Here is a 17,734-nt window from a genome sequence, read left to right as displayed (position 1 = left end):
TGCAGAACCCTGATCATAACTATACAATGCTTCCTCACTCATGTCTCTTAAATTCTGGTTGTAAATAAATACATTCTGTAAGGGTAGATTTAGACATGCATTTAAATATAATCGTTCCTCTGAAGCATGATCCGCGATGTGACGCCTCCTCATGGACTGTTTTAATATCGTGTAGCGCTCACCCCCGAAGGAGCCGCTGGATAGTTTGAGATCGGCGTATTAAGTTACCCTCTTTCTTTAGTCTAGGTGTGACACTTGTGAGTGTAGTTACAGAGCGAGTGTCCAGACATCAATTTAGTTTTAAATGCTTTATTCCAAGGCCCAACACGGCCAACATCAACATGGCACACTATAGAGTAAGGTTGATGAGCATAGAGAGAACTTTAGTATCAGGCCCTGTATATGAAGGAGAGCAAGCCTGCTCTCGGCAATAATTTAGCTCAGCTCGTCGCCACTCCAACTAGAGTGGGTAAAGTGCCCCGGGACAGGCGGTTGTCACAGGCCTGGCAGCCGGAGCGCCACTTGCAAATCACTGGGAGGAACAGACCTCTGCCACAGGCCCGACTCAAGGCCTCTGCCACAGGTTTGGAAATTTTGGATATGAAGAATTGAATGGAGCTAATCCTCCCAGTTAGTTTAAATAAGGGTCACCAATTGACAGCTTTAGTGTACCTGTCATGCAACGTGATGACTCGATCCCCAATGGTTCATCTAGGCCTCCTGGACAACCTCTATCTCTAGGTTCTCCCCAAGCCGTTCCCCCATCATGCAGCTCTCAGCTTAGGATCCTTTCAATGTAGATCTGGGACCCAGCAAGTCGCTGGGGCCCCTCTCAATGTCAGGGTGAAGCTCCGCATGGTGCGCAACTTCGGTCAAGTAGACCACGGTGGCGGGGCCCATGGATGCGCGTACCCTGAAGGTGGATACCGCACCTGAAACTCGGGCCCCGCACAGAACAGAACAGAACATGGCGGTTGCCACAGATATACCCCCCTCCAGCATGCCCAAAGGGGGAAACACTCCTCTGATTGGCTGCTGGGGAAGGTGGGTCTGTCAGGACCCCTCAAGCGCCAACTGTCGCCCAGGGGTGGTAACGCACCCCTGGAGCGCAGACTGACCTACAGGACAGTTCTGAATTGACAACAGCCCAAATTTCAATAGATTGTGAATGGAAGTAAACTAACTCTCCCATTCCCATTAACTTTAGCGTAGTGCCCATACTGAAAGTAAGGGGGCGCTACACTCACTTTTGCTGTCAAATGTGCTGTAATCACTTGGATTTAGGAATGAAGCCCTTGCACCCCTTCAACATGAGGGAAAGGTGTCCTATAAGGGTGGGAGACTTACTTTGCTGCCCCCCCCCTTTGAGAGTGTGTGCTCACTGCTCCCATTTTCCTAGTAAATAACATGCTTTGTTTTACCTTAACCATTTAACGCCCGCCGCACGACTATTTACGTCCACAGAATGGCACGTACAGGCAGATGGGCGTATATATACGTCCCTGCCTTCTAGCGGGTCGGGGGTCCGATCGGGACCCCCTCCGCTGCGTGCGGCGGGCGGCTTACCTTGTGGAGCGATCCGACTCGAGGGGACGGCTGTTCGTTTCTGTCCGCCCCCTCGTGATCGCTTCCAGCCAATCCTGTGAGCCGCCGCCGTGTCACTTCCTCTGCCTGTAAAATGTAAACATAGGCAGAGGAAGTGATGCAGCTCTCATCTCGGCTGTATTTTCAAACCGCCGAGATTAGAGAAGACTCACACATAGGCACACTTAACCCCTTCCGATCAACCCCCACCCCCCTGTCACACTGTCACTGAATGCAGTGATCATATACAGTATGTACTGATCACTGTATTTAGTGTCAGTGTGACAGTTAGTGTGACAGCCAGTTAGTGTTAGGTTCAGGGTAACCCCTTGATCACCGCCCTAGTTAACCCTTTCACTCCCTATTGCCAGTGTCACTAAGCGATCATTTTTCTGATCGCTGTATTAGTGTCACTGTTGCCACTAGGAAGCTAATTTTTTTTTACTGGGATTTTTTTTTACTAAAAACATGTGGCTAAATAAATTTTGGCCTAAATGTTTGACTAAAATTTAGTTTATTCAATTTTTCTTATAACAAAAAGTAAAAAATATTGATTTTTTTTCAAAAATGTCGCTCTATTTTTGTTTATAGCGCAAAAAATAAAAATCGCAGAGGCAATCAAATACCATAAAAAAAAGCTCTATTTGTGGGAAGAAAAGGACGCAAATTTTGTTTGGGAGCCACGTCACACAACCGCGCAATTGTCTGTTAAAGCGACGCAGTGCCGAATTGTAAAAACGCCTCTGGGCATTTAGCAGCATATTGGTCCGGGGGGCAAAAAGTGGTTAAAAGGCCAGCATACCATTAAAAAAAAATCCTCATCCCCACATCCAGTCCTCACAAGAGATGTGGAGGGTTGCAAGGGGGGCTTATCGGAGTCTGGAAGCCCCATTTAGAATAAGGGGCAATGAGTATGGCTATCTAATACCCCTTGATACTTATGAAAAACTAAATAGTGAAAAAAAATCCCAATTTTTTCACCTGCTGCTACTCCTGTTGCAAATGACAGATCCCCAGTGCCACTGGAAAATTCCATAATTGTCAAATAACATCACACGTGATCCCTTGCCCCTAGGTTTACAGATGGACACTGATAGGGATCTGTTATTTAGAGCCAGCAATGATGCCACTGCAGATCTCATTGGTTTCTTGACAAACACACACCTGCTGAGATCTATCATTTAACAGCAGACATAGGTGTGCACAGCCTATTGCATTAGGGTGTGCACTCCAAAGCTCAAACACAAACTACCAATCACTTACTGTGCTCATTCACAAAGGGAAGGGGCTGGTAAATTATATATTTACCAGCCCCTTCCCCCACTCCTTTTAAAACTTCCCATGTGTACCAGCAGCTGCAGCAGCCTTTGGGAGAGAAGAGGAAGGAGCCAGGGCAGTAGGGGCAATCTGCACTGCACAAGGTGATTAGGGTGTGCCCAGGCACACCAGGCACACCCTGTGTGCACGCCTATGACTGCAGAACTGCAGCCACCACTAAATGACAGGTCCTCAGGCACTCTTCATAAACACAAATGTTACTTTTAAAGGAGTACATTGTACTGCATTCATGACTTCATGTGCAGGTTCCCTAAGCATGTTACTTAAATGGTTTTTGCATTTTCAATGTTGCCCTTTAAGCCACATTAACCACTTCAATACCAGGCACTTACGTCCCTTCCTGCCCAAGCCAATTTTTAGCTTTCTGCGCTGTCGCTGTTTAAATGACAATTGCGCGGTCATGCTACACTGTACCCAAACAGAATTTTTTATAATTTTCATAATTTTGGTCCCACAAATAGAGATTTATTTTGGTGGTATTTGATCGCCTCTGGGGTTTTTATTTTTTGCTATACAAATAAAGAAAGACCGAAAATTTAGAAAACATTTTTATTTTTTATTTTTCTTCTGTTGTAAAATTTTGTAAATAAGTACGTTTTCTCCTTCACTGACGGGCACTGATAAGGCAAAACCGATGAAGCGGCGCCAATGAGGTGGCACTGACGGGCACTGACAATGGGCACTGATATGTGGCACTGATGGGCACTGGTAGGCGGCACTGTTGGGTGGCACTGATATGCAGTACTGTTGAGCATTGATAGGCAGCACTGATGGGCACTCATGGGTGGCATTGGTGGGCACTGATTGGCACTGATAGGCGACACTGATTGGCATTGAAAGGCTGCAATGGTGGGTACTTATGGGTGGCATTGATAGGCGGCACTGCTGGGCACTGATAGGCAGCACTGCTGGGCACTGCTGGGCACTGATGGGCGCCACTGATGGGCACTAATGGGCATCGATACATGGCACTGATGGGCACTAATGGGCACTGACGTGCGGTACTGATATTCAGCACTGATGGTTATCCCTGGTGGCACTGGCACTGGCAGGGATTTTAAATGGGCACTGGTTGGCTGCTGCCTGGGCATTGATTGGCAGCTGCCTTGGCACTGATTGGCATTCCCTGGTAGTCTAGGGGGCATACCTGGTGGTCCAGTGTGGATGCCCATCCCTGGTGGTCCTGGGTGGCATGCTGGTGATCCTGTGCAGTGATCCGAGGGGGGGCTGTGCTGATAAACTATCAGCACAAACCCCCCCTGTCAGGAGAGCAGCCAATCGACTCTCCGCTACTCGTGTCTATCAGTCAGTATACCTGTCACCAGTCAGTATACCTGATTACCGCCACACTAGTCATATGATGATGCTGTAATGACACTCTGGGGGTTATTTATGAAAGACAAATCTACTTTGCACTACAAGTGCTAACTAAAAGTGCAAAGTGCACTTGAACTTGCAGTCGCTATAAATCTGAGGGGTAGATCTGAAAATGAGGGGGATTTTCAAGTGTACTTTGCAATTTGTCTTTTTTACACTTTTTTGGTGAAATGGTAGGGGTACAATGTACCCCGTTACCAATTCACATAGGGGTGGCGGGATCCAGGATGCCCTTGTTAAAAGGGGGCTTCCTGATTATGATAAGCCCCCCGCCCGCAGACCCCCACAACCACCGGCAAGGGTTGTAGGGATGAGGCCCGTGTCCCCATCAACATGGGGACAAGGTGCTTTGGGGTCCAGACCCCAAAGCATCCTCCCCATATTGAGGGCATGTGGCCTGGTACGGTTCACGAGGGGGGGAACTCTCTCATCTCCCCCTCTTTTTCTGCAGCCTGCCATGTTGCGTGCTCGGCTAAGGGTCTGGTATGGATTTTTGGGGGACCCCAACACCATTTATTTTTTATTTTGGTGCAGGGTTTCCCTTAAAACCCATACCAGACCTGAAGGGATTGGGGGAGATCCAATGTAATTTTTTTCAATACATTTTATCTGTAGTGCCGGGACCTGACAATTCATTACAGCTGCGATCAGTTTTAAATTACTTTTGTTCCTTTAGAAATGTAATTTTGCTAAAGGGACTGTTCTAAACACAGGGGAAAAAAACAAACACTTTTATTGTTTCACTTTAAGCATTATTAAAATCACTGCTCCCGAAAAAACTTCCCATTTTAAAACTTTTTTTTTGCATTGATACATGTCCCCTGGGGCAGGACCCTGGTCCCCAAACATTTTTTATGACAATAGCATGCAATTCAAGCCTTTAAAATGTAGATTTTTCATGTTGGTGTCCCATAGACTTTAACGGTGTTCACGTGTTCAAACACATTTTTTGCCTGATCGCATGTTCTGGTGCGAACCGAGCCGGGGAGTGTTCGGCTCATCTCTAATCCTGATATTATTTATCCCACTGTCGGCTGAATCTGGGTCACAGGAAAGCAAAAATAATTACACTCCTGTGACAAAAAAAGTTTTGCCCATACTTCTCTTTTAAACAATAACAATTTACTAGAATACACATAATAAAACCCCATAACACATGTAGGAGATTGAATAAAAATGAAAAGTTTATTTTTTCTTCCAATTACTTTTCACATAGGGTATACATTATATTTCTTTATCCATTCCATCAAATTTCTTTCAAAGCGCATTTTGTATCTCAATGTGTTTCATGAACATAAATTCACTTCCTCAAGAGTGGTGCTACTGACCAGATCTCTATAGAATACAGCAAAGAGAAATAGCAGAAATGCGAGACACTTTCAAATTAGCTTGAAAATAAAACTGCAATACTTCTGGAGGAAAATCACAAAAGATGTCTGCCCCAGGAGCCATGGGGTTTCCGAACCCAAAAGCAGGTAAATGGGGCAAAGATGGCACAAGATGTAATGTTTATTTGGCCACAGAAATTGAAGATGAATCCATGAGAAGTAACAATATCTAGAAAATACATTAGTATATACACAGATACATACATTTATCAATTACAAATCAAGATAGATATCCCAAATAATAATGAGATATACCGTAATCCCTTTAGCTTTATGTGTAGATCACTTGAGCAGATTAACAAGTACAGCAACACTAAAGAAAGGAAAAGATCAGAGAACTGTGACCCAACTACAAATGTAAAAGCTCCCGAATAAGGCAGCATAAGAAATTGAATATACTGTATAACCAGAATAATATATGCAGGCCCGGATTTACTCCCTTTGCCGCCCCAAGGCCGGCTCCTTCATTGCCGCCCCCACCTGCGCAGTACGAGGGGGGGGACATTATCCGCCGGGGGACTTTTTCGGCAGGACACTGAGAAGCAGGGGGGGGGGGTGTTGCTGCCAAAAATGACATTGAGCATTGGGGGGTGCTGCTGCCGAAAATGACAAAATGACATTGAGAACCGGGAGGGGGGTTGCTGCTGCCAAGAACTCTCTCACCTCCTCTTCCCTCTGTTTTTTCTCCTCTCACCATCCGTATGACAGGTGGGAACTCCCAATATGAAAGTGAAAGTGTCCTCTCCTCTCAGCCGCAGTGCTGCCCCTGCACCCACTGCCGCCCCGAGGCCTGGCCTTGTTGGCCTTGTCTGGAATCCGGGCCTGAATATATGTGAGCATTGTACAAGGATAGAAATTTCCCTTGCCACATAAAATCCATGCTCCATATTGAGCCCCATTTCAATAGTACAACCGATGCTCAATATTCCTTCATTATCCCTGTGGCCCAGTTGAAGTACCAGGAATGTGTCTCAGCTGAAAGGGACTCCATCCTAATTACCCCCAATATGTATAGGTTCCAGGCCCCACCCAAAGGTCAAGAGGCACCGCCTTTGGGGGGGGGGGAAATATACCCGCCAGCTGACCATGTGGCCAAAATGGCATCAAGGTGAATATGCCTTGCATTAGAAGATAATGATGTCCAATGCGTACGTACACACAAAACATTACATAGGCCGCATATATTAAATGAATGGGTGGTGAATCATAATGGCGATATGTAGCTTTGTAAGGTATCACAAAGCGATGAGCACCCTGAGAAATCCACCCAAAGCATAAAAGAAAAACAAAAAGAACAACAGACAATTAATAGGACCACAAAAACAACACATGAAAGAAAAAAAAAAAAGGTAATAAAGAACACAAAATGAACAAAAAAAAAATGTATAAGATGTCTTGGCCAATTTAAAATTACATCTTGTACTATCTTTTCCCTCTCATTTTGTTGGGTCCTGACCCCTCCCCCCCCCCCCACAACCCCCCACAGCTCACAATCTCTTTGGTGATTTCCATCCTGAATTATTGCAGTTTTATTTTAAAGCTGATTTGTAGATGTCTTTCATTTTGCTTTATGGGATGGACCCCCTGGCAAATCTCTTTATTAATGATTACATGATTTAATAATTTTTTCTTTACTGTATTCTTTTAAGATCTTGTCAGTAGCATTCACTTTTAACCGGCCATATATGGTTTGAATCTTGGCTGGTTTAACAAGGACCGGCCGAGATTTGAACCATGTATGGGCAGTCTGAATGTACCCAGGTTGATTGATTTTACATTTGAATATTGCTAGCGGCTATTATACACCACTTGCCACGTCACCTGCCACAAGTTGCGGATTGTCACTTGCTGTGTCACTTTCCTGCTAAGGTGGTCTCTTGCTGTGTCCCAGAGTCAGACAGCATATTACCATTCAGGCAGCAGAGAGATGATGTAATTTATCTGCTGTCCACGGCTGCCTGCACAGTCAGGGTGGAACTGCAGGAATGTATGGTGGGCGACAGCTTCCCCCTCTCTCAGCCGCCCACTCACTGCCCGAGCCGCCCGAGATGTCACCTGTGGAGCCGGCGTTCCCCATTACAAGATGCCCCTAGTACAATGTCCCCCCAAGATCAATTTGTCCCCAAGTACAATATCCCCCCAGCTCAGTCTGCCCTTCAGGGCAATATCCCGACCCCCAAGATCAGTCTGTCCTCCAGTACATTCCCTTTCTCTCCAGGTCCATCTGTCCCCCAGTACATTCATTACATCCATACAGCATCCAGCTCAGTCTGTCACAGTCTGCAATATCTGCCCCCTCTTTAATTTCCTTTCTCCTGGGCTCCAGTGGTTACATCAGCGCTCAGCAACAACCCCCCCCCCCCCATCGGCAGCTGCCCACAGCTCCAGCAACACGATCTGTGTGAGAGACTGAGTCAGGATTTAGGGAGTGGGCAGTGACAGGCGCAGCTACAATGCCTCAGTCTCCTTGGGGCCCATGAGCACTGACGACATTAAGGCTGTCATTGCATTGCATTGGGTTAAAGATTAAAACTTAAGCTATCATCTGTAGAGAAGTAAGCAATGGTGTACTCCACATTTCTATTTATTTTTTTAAGCAAAGTAAAACACAAGGTTAATTAGCCTGTATCTGCTTCACCAAAAGACATTGAAACACAATGTAGACAGCTGAATCATAACTCTTGAAGGTTTGTTGTTCACTTCAGGAGATTCCTGTGTACCTGAGTGAGGAAAAATCAGAGGCATTCATTTTATTCAGCCTCCAGCTGATTACTTTGGCTGAGCATCATTAGGTATTGGAAATTATTCCTAATGTGTAGATATGGCTCAATGTAGCAATCTCTGCAGGCTTTTTGCTTATAGCTGCTTACATCCAGCAGACACCATACACCCACACAATATATAAAGATCTGCTTCAATAAATGGAAGGGAATTTTGTGACAAGCCAGCTTATTATATTACAGCATATAACTTGCATGATTTCAGTTACATGTTAGCAGAAATATTCTGTCATTTTGTAGTGCTAACTCCACAGGATTTCCCCCACTCAGAGCATTTTCAGCAAGGCATACAGCATTTTCAGCATTCTTCTGTTAGCTCAAGAATCAGTCTAAGGGTTTCTTTTAGGGGGTTTCTTTTTTGGAACAGGAATTTGGATAGGGATGGGGAGCATGGGATACCCCAAAACTGTAGAACTGTAGAACATGAGGACTTCTGGCTCTGTAATAACTCTTGGCTGTACTGAGCATACCTTAGCAGTATTGCAGGCTCCTGGCTCTCTTGCACAACTCCTGGCTGCACTGCACTGCACTTGCTTGTGAGATAAACCACCCCACAGTTACTTCTCCTCTATATAGCAGGATCAAGTACTCACTCAGTCCCAATAAAAATGTTAGGCTTCCTACACCAACTCTCCTCTAGCTCTGCTCAGTCTCTAGACAAGACTCTCTTCTGTATGCCCCCCCATCTAAGCCTAGATGAGACCTCAATGCATTTTCTCTGCCTCTCTCTCTGCCCCAGGGGTCTCTGCCAGAAGACTGGACTCTGGAACTTTGCACCCTGGATTCCAGGCCTCAGATTATTTTTGGGTTCTGCCCAGGGGCGGACTGACAACTCATGGGGCCCCCAGGCAACAGGAGATCATGTGGCCCCCTATGTTCCCGCCCACAGTCAAGCCACACCTACACAAAGTCCCACCCCCATCTTGCACTGCGTGCACGCCTCAATTCTGGGTCGAACCTGAGATAAACAGTACACAGGGGGCACCAGGGCAAAGCATGGGGGAACCATGGCAAAGTATAGAAGTCAGCAGGTCATAGCACAGGGGGTCAGGAGGGCACAATATGTATGTGTGGAGGGCAGGAGGGCACACTACATGGGGAGCAGCAGGGCACATTAAGGGGCACACAAGGGCACATTACAGGTGGGGGGGGCACAGTAGGACACATTACATGGGGGGGAAGCAGGTAACATTATAGGGCCAATTACATGGGGGGAGGCATAGGGGCACATTATGGGGCACAGCATGGAACATTACATGGGGCAGGAGGGCACATTATGGGGTACAGCAGAGTATATTACATAGGGGCATGAGGGCACATTACGGGGCACAGAGAGCACATAATGGGACACAACAGGGCATATTACATGGGGGGCATGAGGGCACATTAAGGGGCACAGCAGAGCACATTAGGAGGGATAAAATCTTATATTATGGGGCACAGCAGGGCACATTATGAGGCATAGCAGGGCATATTACATGGGGGGCAAGAGGACACATAATGGGGCACAGCAGGGGATATTACATGGAGCAAGAGGGCATATATAGGCACAGTATGGCGCACACAGCAGAGCACATTATAGGGCACTGAATGATGCATCACAGGGCCCACAGCAGGGCACATCATATGGCACACAGCAGGGTACAGGGCACATCATGGGGCATTAGGTAGGGCTCAGGACAGATCACAAGGCCCACATGAGGGAATTGGGCACACAGTAGGACACACCAGACAGCAGGATATGGGGCAGACAGCAGGCCATGGGGCACAGAAAAGGGTGAGGGGCAGACATTAGGGCATGGGGACACACAGAAGGGCATGGGGGCAGACATCAGGGCATGGGGCAGACATCAGGGCATGGGGCAGACAGCAGGGCATGGGGCAGACATCAGGGCATGGGGGCAAGGAGCATGGCATGGGGCAGACAGCAGGGCATGGGGGCACGGAGCAGGGCATAGGGCAGACAGCAGGGCATGGGGCACAGAGCAGGGCATGAGGTAGACATTAGGGCATGGGGCGCAGGGCATGGGGGCACAGAGCAGCACATGGGGCAGACAGACAGCAGGGCATAGGGGCACAGCGCAGGGCATAGGGGCACAAAGCAGGGCATTGGGCAAAAAGCAGGGCATTTGACCCATCTTGTCTACTGACGCTGCTTGATCTTGATATCTAATATATTGATCCCCCATTGCTGACTTTGGCTCTTGTCTTGACTTCGTCCTCTGCTGTTTTGGTACTCTGCTAACTCCAGTCTGGACTCTGACACTGCTCCTGCCTTCCAATTTGGTATCACTGCTACAAGGTTGTTGATTGATGACTCTGACTCCTCTTAACTACTTCTTTGATTTGTGCATCTGCACATCCCTGTGCTCCACCTGTGTGCCAGTATTCTGCACCATTTACAGTCTGAGCATCCATAACATCCCAGTAGGCTCTAGAATGTTGTTTGACCACCCAGTGTCAGGACCATGTCACTCTTTGTCCTGCTGCACCCTGTCATTACCTTCAAGGGGCATTGGACAGGAGAAATAAAGGAAGCCCTCTCATCAGCTCAGCTGTTACAAGGTATGCGACAACTAAATTCAATGCTTAAACATCACTCTGACTCAGGCTGAAGCTTAGACTGGTTACTGGCTGGTTAAATCTGCTACTGGTGGGTCCCTAATAGATCTCAAACTGATAAGGATCTGTAACTGAGAATTTTGAAGATCCATAGTGCTACAAAGGGTAGAGCTGCTAGTCTCAGAGCTACCTTTAAAGCAGATATACTGTATATCTAACAGGTAGGAGTTCTTCTCACCTCACAGAGGAGTACCCTCTCCCAGCATGGTGGTGTCAGTGCAGTACTCATTATGTTTATGCAGGTGTATTTATGGAGACTGTTGCCACTGCGGGCATGTTTCTTGAAGGTGTCAGTGTGGTACTAGATGTGCCTCTACAGATATGTTTCTAGTTGTGTCAGTGTAGTACAGATTAGACTGTCACAGTAACTGCACTGCAGTCACACTCACAATGCTTTCATTATTTATGACACTGACCTGCTTCCTCACACAAGGCAGGTCAGTGTGGATGCCGTTTGTTCCTGGCTGTGTCTGTGCTGCAACTATGTCTGCTCTTCCTGCCTCCGAGTCCACTCCAGCAGCTCCTTCAGACAGTCCTCCGCGGCAGTGACTTATGGCCCCGCCCCCTCAGCTGAATTCCACAGGGGGAGAGCTGGCCGGAGCGCCTGTCATAGTAACTGCAGTGACTGCACTGTACATCCCCGCACGGCTCTGTCTGAGCCATCCATCCACGCCAAGACATCACCCAGCTAGCTGCCCGGGATTTAATGGTCCAGCCATCTCGGGGTACGGATGGACTTTTTTTTACTGTGTAGAAGCTGACGCTGCTGCGGGCACCTCCAGGGGCGGACTGAGCCAGCCCGGGCCCCCCCCCACCACGGGGCCCTCGGGCAGTGCCTGACTGACCGAATGGTCAGTCCGCCCCTGGTTCTGCCTCCACTTTCTGAGAAAAGGGAGGCTCAATTCATTTGGGCCCACTTTTCATGGGCTTATGGCTGCTTTCCCATTGCTTAAAATGACAACAGCATTTTGCCTTAGCATTAGTGTATTTTAGATTTCCCCTTTAAGTATGCCTTCTAATGCTTAAGTCGGTAACAATTTCTGCCTCAGTTGTATTATATTATTTCTATTGCCCTTTTAAAAAAGCTCTAGTTTTTTCCAGGATTTTCCAGAATCTTAAAATTCCCTATAAAATGGGCTTCTCTCAGCAGTCTTCCCTCAGAGTGGTCGGCAGCAACACTACAAGCTAAGATTCCCTCCCTCCCACCCTTGTCGCTGGCACTTTAAGAGGATTGTCACTTTGTTTCAAGGGGGACTGTTGTTTTAAAATTTTGATTAATTTATGCTTGTCATGAGGACTGAGCAGATTAATTGCTTCAAATGCATATCTTGAAAGATTTTATAAATACATTTTGTTAATTATTTAAACCAATAAAGTGCCGTGGCCATGTTTACTCCATTCGTTTGGTGTGTTTGTTTTTTGTTTGGAATATTGCAGCCTGCAATCCCATAGGCACACCTCCTCAGGGATTGGCTGGAATCCCATAAATATTCAGGCTGCCTGTCCTGGTATTCCTCCCACTATCCTTTTTAGAAGTCTCTAGAAGACAGGTGGAAGTAGCAGAACAGCAGCTTGTCAGACATGGAACAGTCCTAAGTAATCAATCCCTGTCCCGCTGTTTACAGATGAGCTAATTAAATGTATCTAGCAGCATACTCTGAACTAGGGGGGTACTACACTTTCATAATTGTACTGCTGCAGTTTTCCAAAAAAATTTAATCTATCAAGTTTGCACTCTACATCTTCATGCAAACAATTTTATGATTGCACTGTTGTACAACATTTACAAATTGACTTTTTATTTTTAACGTGCGTTTGGAAGTGTAATAATTTTTTACACTTGCAAAAATGACATTGTTTTGTATTGTATGACTTTACCAAACATTTGCTGGAAACTGACTTTTTTGTTTTAAATTGTTCCAGTAAGCCAAATAATCATGGTTCTACACAATTATCGCATAACATTGTTTAAACCTGTTGTTAGTCTAATATTTGTCAAAACAGTTTTAGATAAAAGTTTGCTTTGAATATGTCAAGCCTCGTACACACAGACTTTTTACCGCCTGGAAACCCAAGGCGAAAACCGAGAACCTGCTCAAGAACTTTTTTCCCCTACACACAACCGGGTTTCCCGACAGGAAAACTGCAATGAGCGTTTTGGTCGGGAATCCCGGCCGCGTGTATGCTCCATCGCAGTGTTTCCCATAGGAAATCTGTGATGGAGCAGACACACGGCCATATACACGGCCGGTTTTCCCGGCCAAATACTCTCATGGCAGTTTTCCCGACGGGAAAACCGGTTGTGTGCACAAGGTTTAAGGGTTAACATATGGTTACACTTCTTTAGTATCATGTGTTGTATATAAGAAAACCATTTAGGACCTGAGCAAAGGCCCACGACTTCCTGCTCTCTGTGCAGATCTACTTCTGTAGGATCACTGACAAAAAAAAACTTACCTTGTGGTATCTTCCACACCTCACTCCTAGCTTTATTTTGAGCAGCATGAAAACAATACATAAGGAATGTTATGGTGTGGAAAAAGCAGGGCGAAAGCGCCAGATGTACAGTTAAATGGTATTATGACTTTATTGCACAAAGTATTCCTAAAAATACTCAACTGAGCTAAAAGGCAGGTTTTTACACACAAGAGAGGGAACATATCTCATAAGAGAAAAATAACAAATATATCGATATGTACATACATACTGTATATGAACCTTGACAACAATTCTCCCAAAGCTTTTTTCCCATATTATACACACCTCCTAGCATAGCTATGGTTAACTTTGCATCAGTGTTAAACCTACATCCTTGGTTAAAACACACAAGACCACAGTCATGTGTTCACACCACTCAATAAGTAAATATAGCACTCAGGAGATAAGGTATAAAAAAAGAGATACCAAATCCTGCCTTAGGCTAAATTACACACTGTAGGGATACTGCCTCCCAGAAGAAATCCAGACTGGGGGTGGTGGGCATTCAACGTCCTCTGTCTGTGGATGCATAGATAAAGTGAAGGGCCCATAGTTCTCCTGCCAAATGTCCACATTACAGGTTCAGTGATGCCACGTTGTAAGTAGTGTTGAGCAGAATATGCCATATTCGATTTCGCGATATATCTCGAATATATATTCGAATATTCGAGATATATTCGCTAAATTCGAATATTCGTGATATTTTATCGAAAGTAAATGATTGCGATTTTTCGCTATTGCGAATGCGAAAATAATTGCGATTTTTTGATAACTGCGGTGGGAGCACTCTGATTGGCTCAGAATATTCGTGATATTTTATCGAAATATCGCAACATGCGAATGCGATATTTATTGCGCAATTTCGAGAAATGCTGTAGGAGCACTCTGATTGGCTCAGAATATTCGTGATATTTTACAATACAAAATAATTGCGAATATTCGGCAAATGCGGAAGGAGCACTCTGATTGGCTCAGAATATTCTTGATATTTTACAATACAAAATAATTGCGAATATTCGGCAAATGCAGAAGGAGCACTCTGATTGGCTCAGAATATTCTTGATATTTTACAATACAAAATAATTGCGAATATTCGGCAAATGCAGAAGGAGCACTCTGATTGGCTCAGAATATTCTTGATATTTTACAATACAAAATAATTGCGAATATTCGGCAAATGCGGAAGGAGCACTCTGATTGGCTCAGAATATTCTTGATATTTTACAATAGAAAATAAAAAGTGTTTTGCATTGGTGGTGATTCTTTACTCTATCCATCTGTCACAGCCGTTTGTCAATCAAACACCTTGAAGATTGAACACGTTCATGCTGCATGCTTTGGACTTTTTTTCACTTCACATATCAAAGACATTTTTATGAAAGATTATTTTTCTATTATTGGGACTATATTTCTTTATATATTTGTTTCACTGTGTATTTCACAAGTTATTTGCGCTTGCTTATTTTATAATTTGCCCACATGTCTTGTCACTAGACATATTTTTTATTCTTGTAGAGCGACTCCATTTTCTGTCTTGTATTAATTTATGTTGTATAACATTTTTGAGTTGCTGCTGTATTCTCCCCTTTTTTAAGGTATGCGCAATTTTTTCCTTCTTACAAAAAATAATAATATCAAACATACAAATATTCATAACATACACATACACATACACAAAGCCCCCCCCTTTTGCATCAGAGACAATCAGAGTTCTCCTACCACAGTTATCGAAAATTCGCAATCATTTTCGCATTCGCAATAGCGAAAAATCGCAATTTTTTTTTTTTCAATTTGGCAACATAATAGGATCGCCTCAGCTTAGCTACTCGGCCCAGGGTCTCTAATCATACCAGCAATGCTTTTAGACGTCGATAGGATGTGATCTGTTTTAAAAATCAAATTGAAAAAATGCGAATATTCGGAATTGCGAATATTCACCGCGAAATTCGAAATATAGCGCGATTTCTCGAATATGCTATATTCGAGTCGAATATTCGCAATGCGAATATTCGTGAGCAACACTAGTTGTAAGCACAGCATCACACTAATTATCGAACTAAGTAAATGTTTATTTTTCATAGCTAGTTTGAAAACCTTCGATTCCTGCGTCTCTAGCAGGTTGGACTATTCCTAACTAATGACATACTTTTTTTGTACATGATAGACTAATGAAGTCTAATTTCTCTGAAACACCTTTAGAGACACAAAAAGTTGCATTTATAATTTTGCTTATTGTGTGTGTGTGTGTGTATATATATATATATATATATATATATATATATATATATATATATATATATAATATATTAGATCTATTCCTGATGTTATGTTCAATTCTGTCCTCTGCTTCTGCCCCCCCCCCCCAAAAAGGAAGAAAAGTGTTTTCATATCTTATCTGCTGCTGTCACTTCTCCATTGGTGCACCAGTGTAAAGAAGATGTGCTTTTAATTTTTTTTCTTTACTAAACATGCCAGTTACCCTTTAATTGCATCCATATTTTCATGTTAAGTGTGCGTATGAGAGTAAATGATGAATACCTCTAAAGATGTTTGCCATTTTAAACCCACTTAAAAAAAGGACCCCATTTTGAGGCTTCTTTGTGACCTTTGTTTACTTTAGTCTCATAATAGATGGGTCTTTGTAGGGTTGTTTCCTCTTTTATTTGACAATAAGAATTTCAATTGAAATTTATTTTTAGATTATGACGATAAAACAGAAATACCCTTACAAAATACCACTGAAGACATTATTTGGAACAATCCTGAGCATGAAGATATACAGCATTTAACTAAATCATCTATAATAATATTACCAAAACGGATATCATGTGAGGTAAGGATGAATTTCTATACTGACTTCAAACTGCATAAATTTAGTTTTTCAGTGTTGTCTAAAAATATCAATTGGTAGTGTATTTTGGAAGATCAGAGTTATAACTATGGTTATAGCTTGGACCCAAGAGGACAAGCAACTTAGAGATGACCACAAGCAACACAGCCGAGTACTGCACATGACATAGTTTCTGAAGAGACTTCAGCCAACAATTTTTCTTTATTAGAGCAGTATTTGGTGACGTGAGACTTGGGACAGGTATTTACCTTCTTCTTTGCAGAGTCAGTGCTTATTCAGGATATTATTTTGGCTCTTTAAATGTGTGATGCAGCCTACAGTATAACTGTGGTTGATTATTAGAAGAGCTAAACAAGGTGCTAAATGGAGATGTTTAGTAGCTCAAACATTGCACTTGTACCTTTTTACATTTCTATTGTACCCTTTTAAAAAAAAAAATTAACTACCCTACTGGCTGACTGGACTTTCCATTTAGTCAGAGGTGTTGTGTTTTCAGATCTTACAAAAAGATATTACTAGTTCTGTGCAGATCACTTATTTGTACTTATATAATCAAGGAAAAAAAACATCAATCACATATAATCAAGCAGGGTGACCATCTGTAGTCACTGTCAGGCCCCATTCACACCTCCGCGACAAAACGCCCAACGCCAGACGCTCATGCCGCTGGAGGGGAGAATTTCCATTGCTGTCTATGAGATGGTTCACATCTCATAGACGCCATACGCCTGAAAAAAAGTCCCGGACCCTTTTTTTCAGGTGGCATTGGCGTTCGGCCATACAAAGCAATGGGAAGGATTTGTAAAAAAAAAAAAAAAAGTTACACTATTCGCGGCAAAATACGCCGTGTACGCGGCGTTACTTGTCACGGAGGTGTGAATGCAGCCTAAAAGCGTACAATAGATCCGATTCTGTAGCTGTGAGAATTATTTTGTATCCCACAACTTTCCAACTACTGCTAAACTACTATTTCCTGCTGCTCTGTTTAAAATTATTTTATTAAAAATTGCCAAATTAAATTAAATTAGAATTTGTAAATCATCTATAGATATCTATATGACAGGTGGAGTATTCTGAATTATTATTCTGTCTGTAAGCATCTCTACTTCAGTATGCAATGGTTAAAGAGGTCTGACACAGGAAAAAACTCAGGGCCAGATTCACAGAGGAAATACGCCGGAGTATCTACTGATACTCCGGCGTATTTTCAAATTTGCCACGTCGTATCTTTATTTGTAATTCACAAAAAAGATACAACGGCTTTTGGCTAAGATCCGACAGGCGTACGGCTTCGTACGCCTTCGGATCCTAGGTGT

At 44.0% G+C, this 17,734-nt stretch overlaps 1 protein-coding gene across 1 annotated transcript in view; it reads left to right on the top strand.

The window, feature by feature from the left end:
* BANK1 (B cell scaffold protein with ankyrin repeats 1) overlaps nucleotides 1-17,734 on the top strand; it is a 421,880-nt gene that overhangs the window by 92,964 nt on the left and 311,182 nt on the right. The window contains exon 3 of the mRNA XM_040329952.1: nucleotides 16,267-16,400. Within this exon, the coding sequence (XP_040185886.1) occupies nucleotides 16,267-16,400 (134 nt within the window). The remainder of the gene's footprint in view (nucleotides 1-16,266; nucleotides 16,401-17,734) is intronic.

The sequence above is a fragment of the Rana temporaria genome, chromosome 1 (assembly GCF_905171775.1).
Source record: "Rana temporaria chromosome 1, aRanTem1.1, whole genome shotgun sequence".
Taxonomy (NCBI): domain Eukaryota; kingdom Metazoa; phylum Chordata; class Amphibia; order Anura; family Ranidae; genus Rana; species Rana temporaria.
The sequence above is the reverse complement of the archived record's forward strand: the minus strand, read 5'-3'. Positions and strand labels throughout refer to the sequence as shown.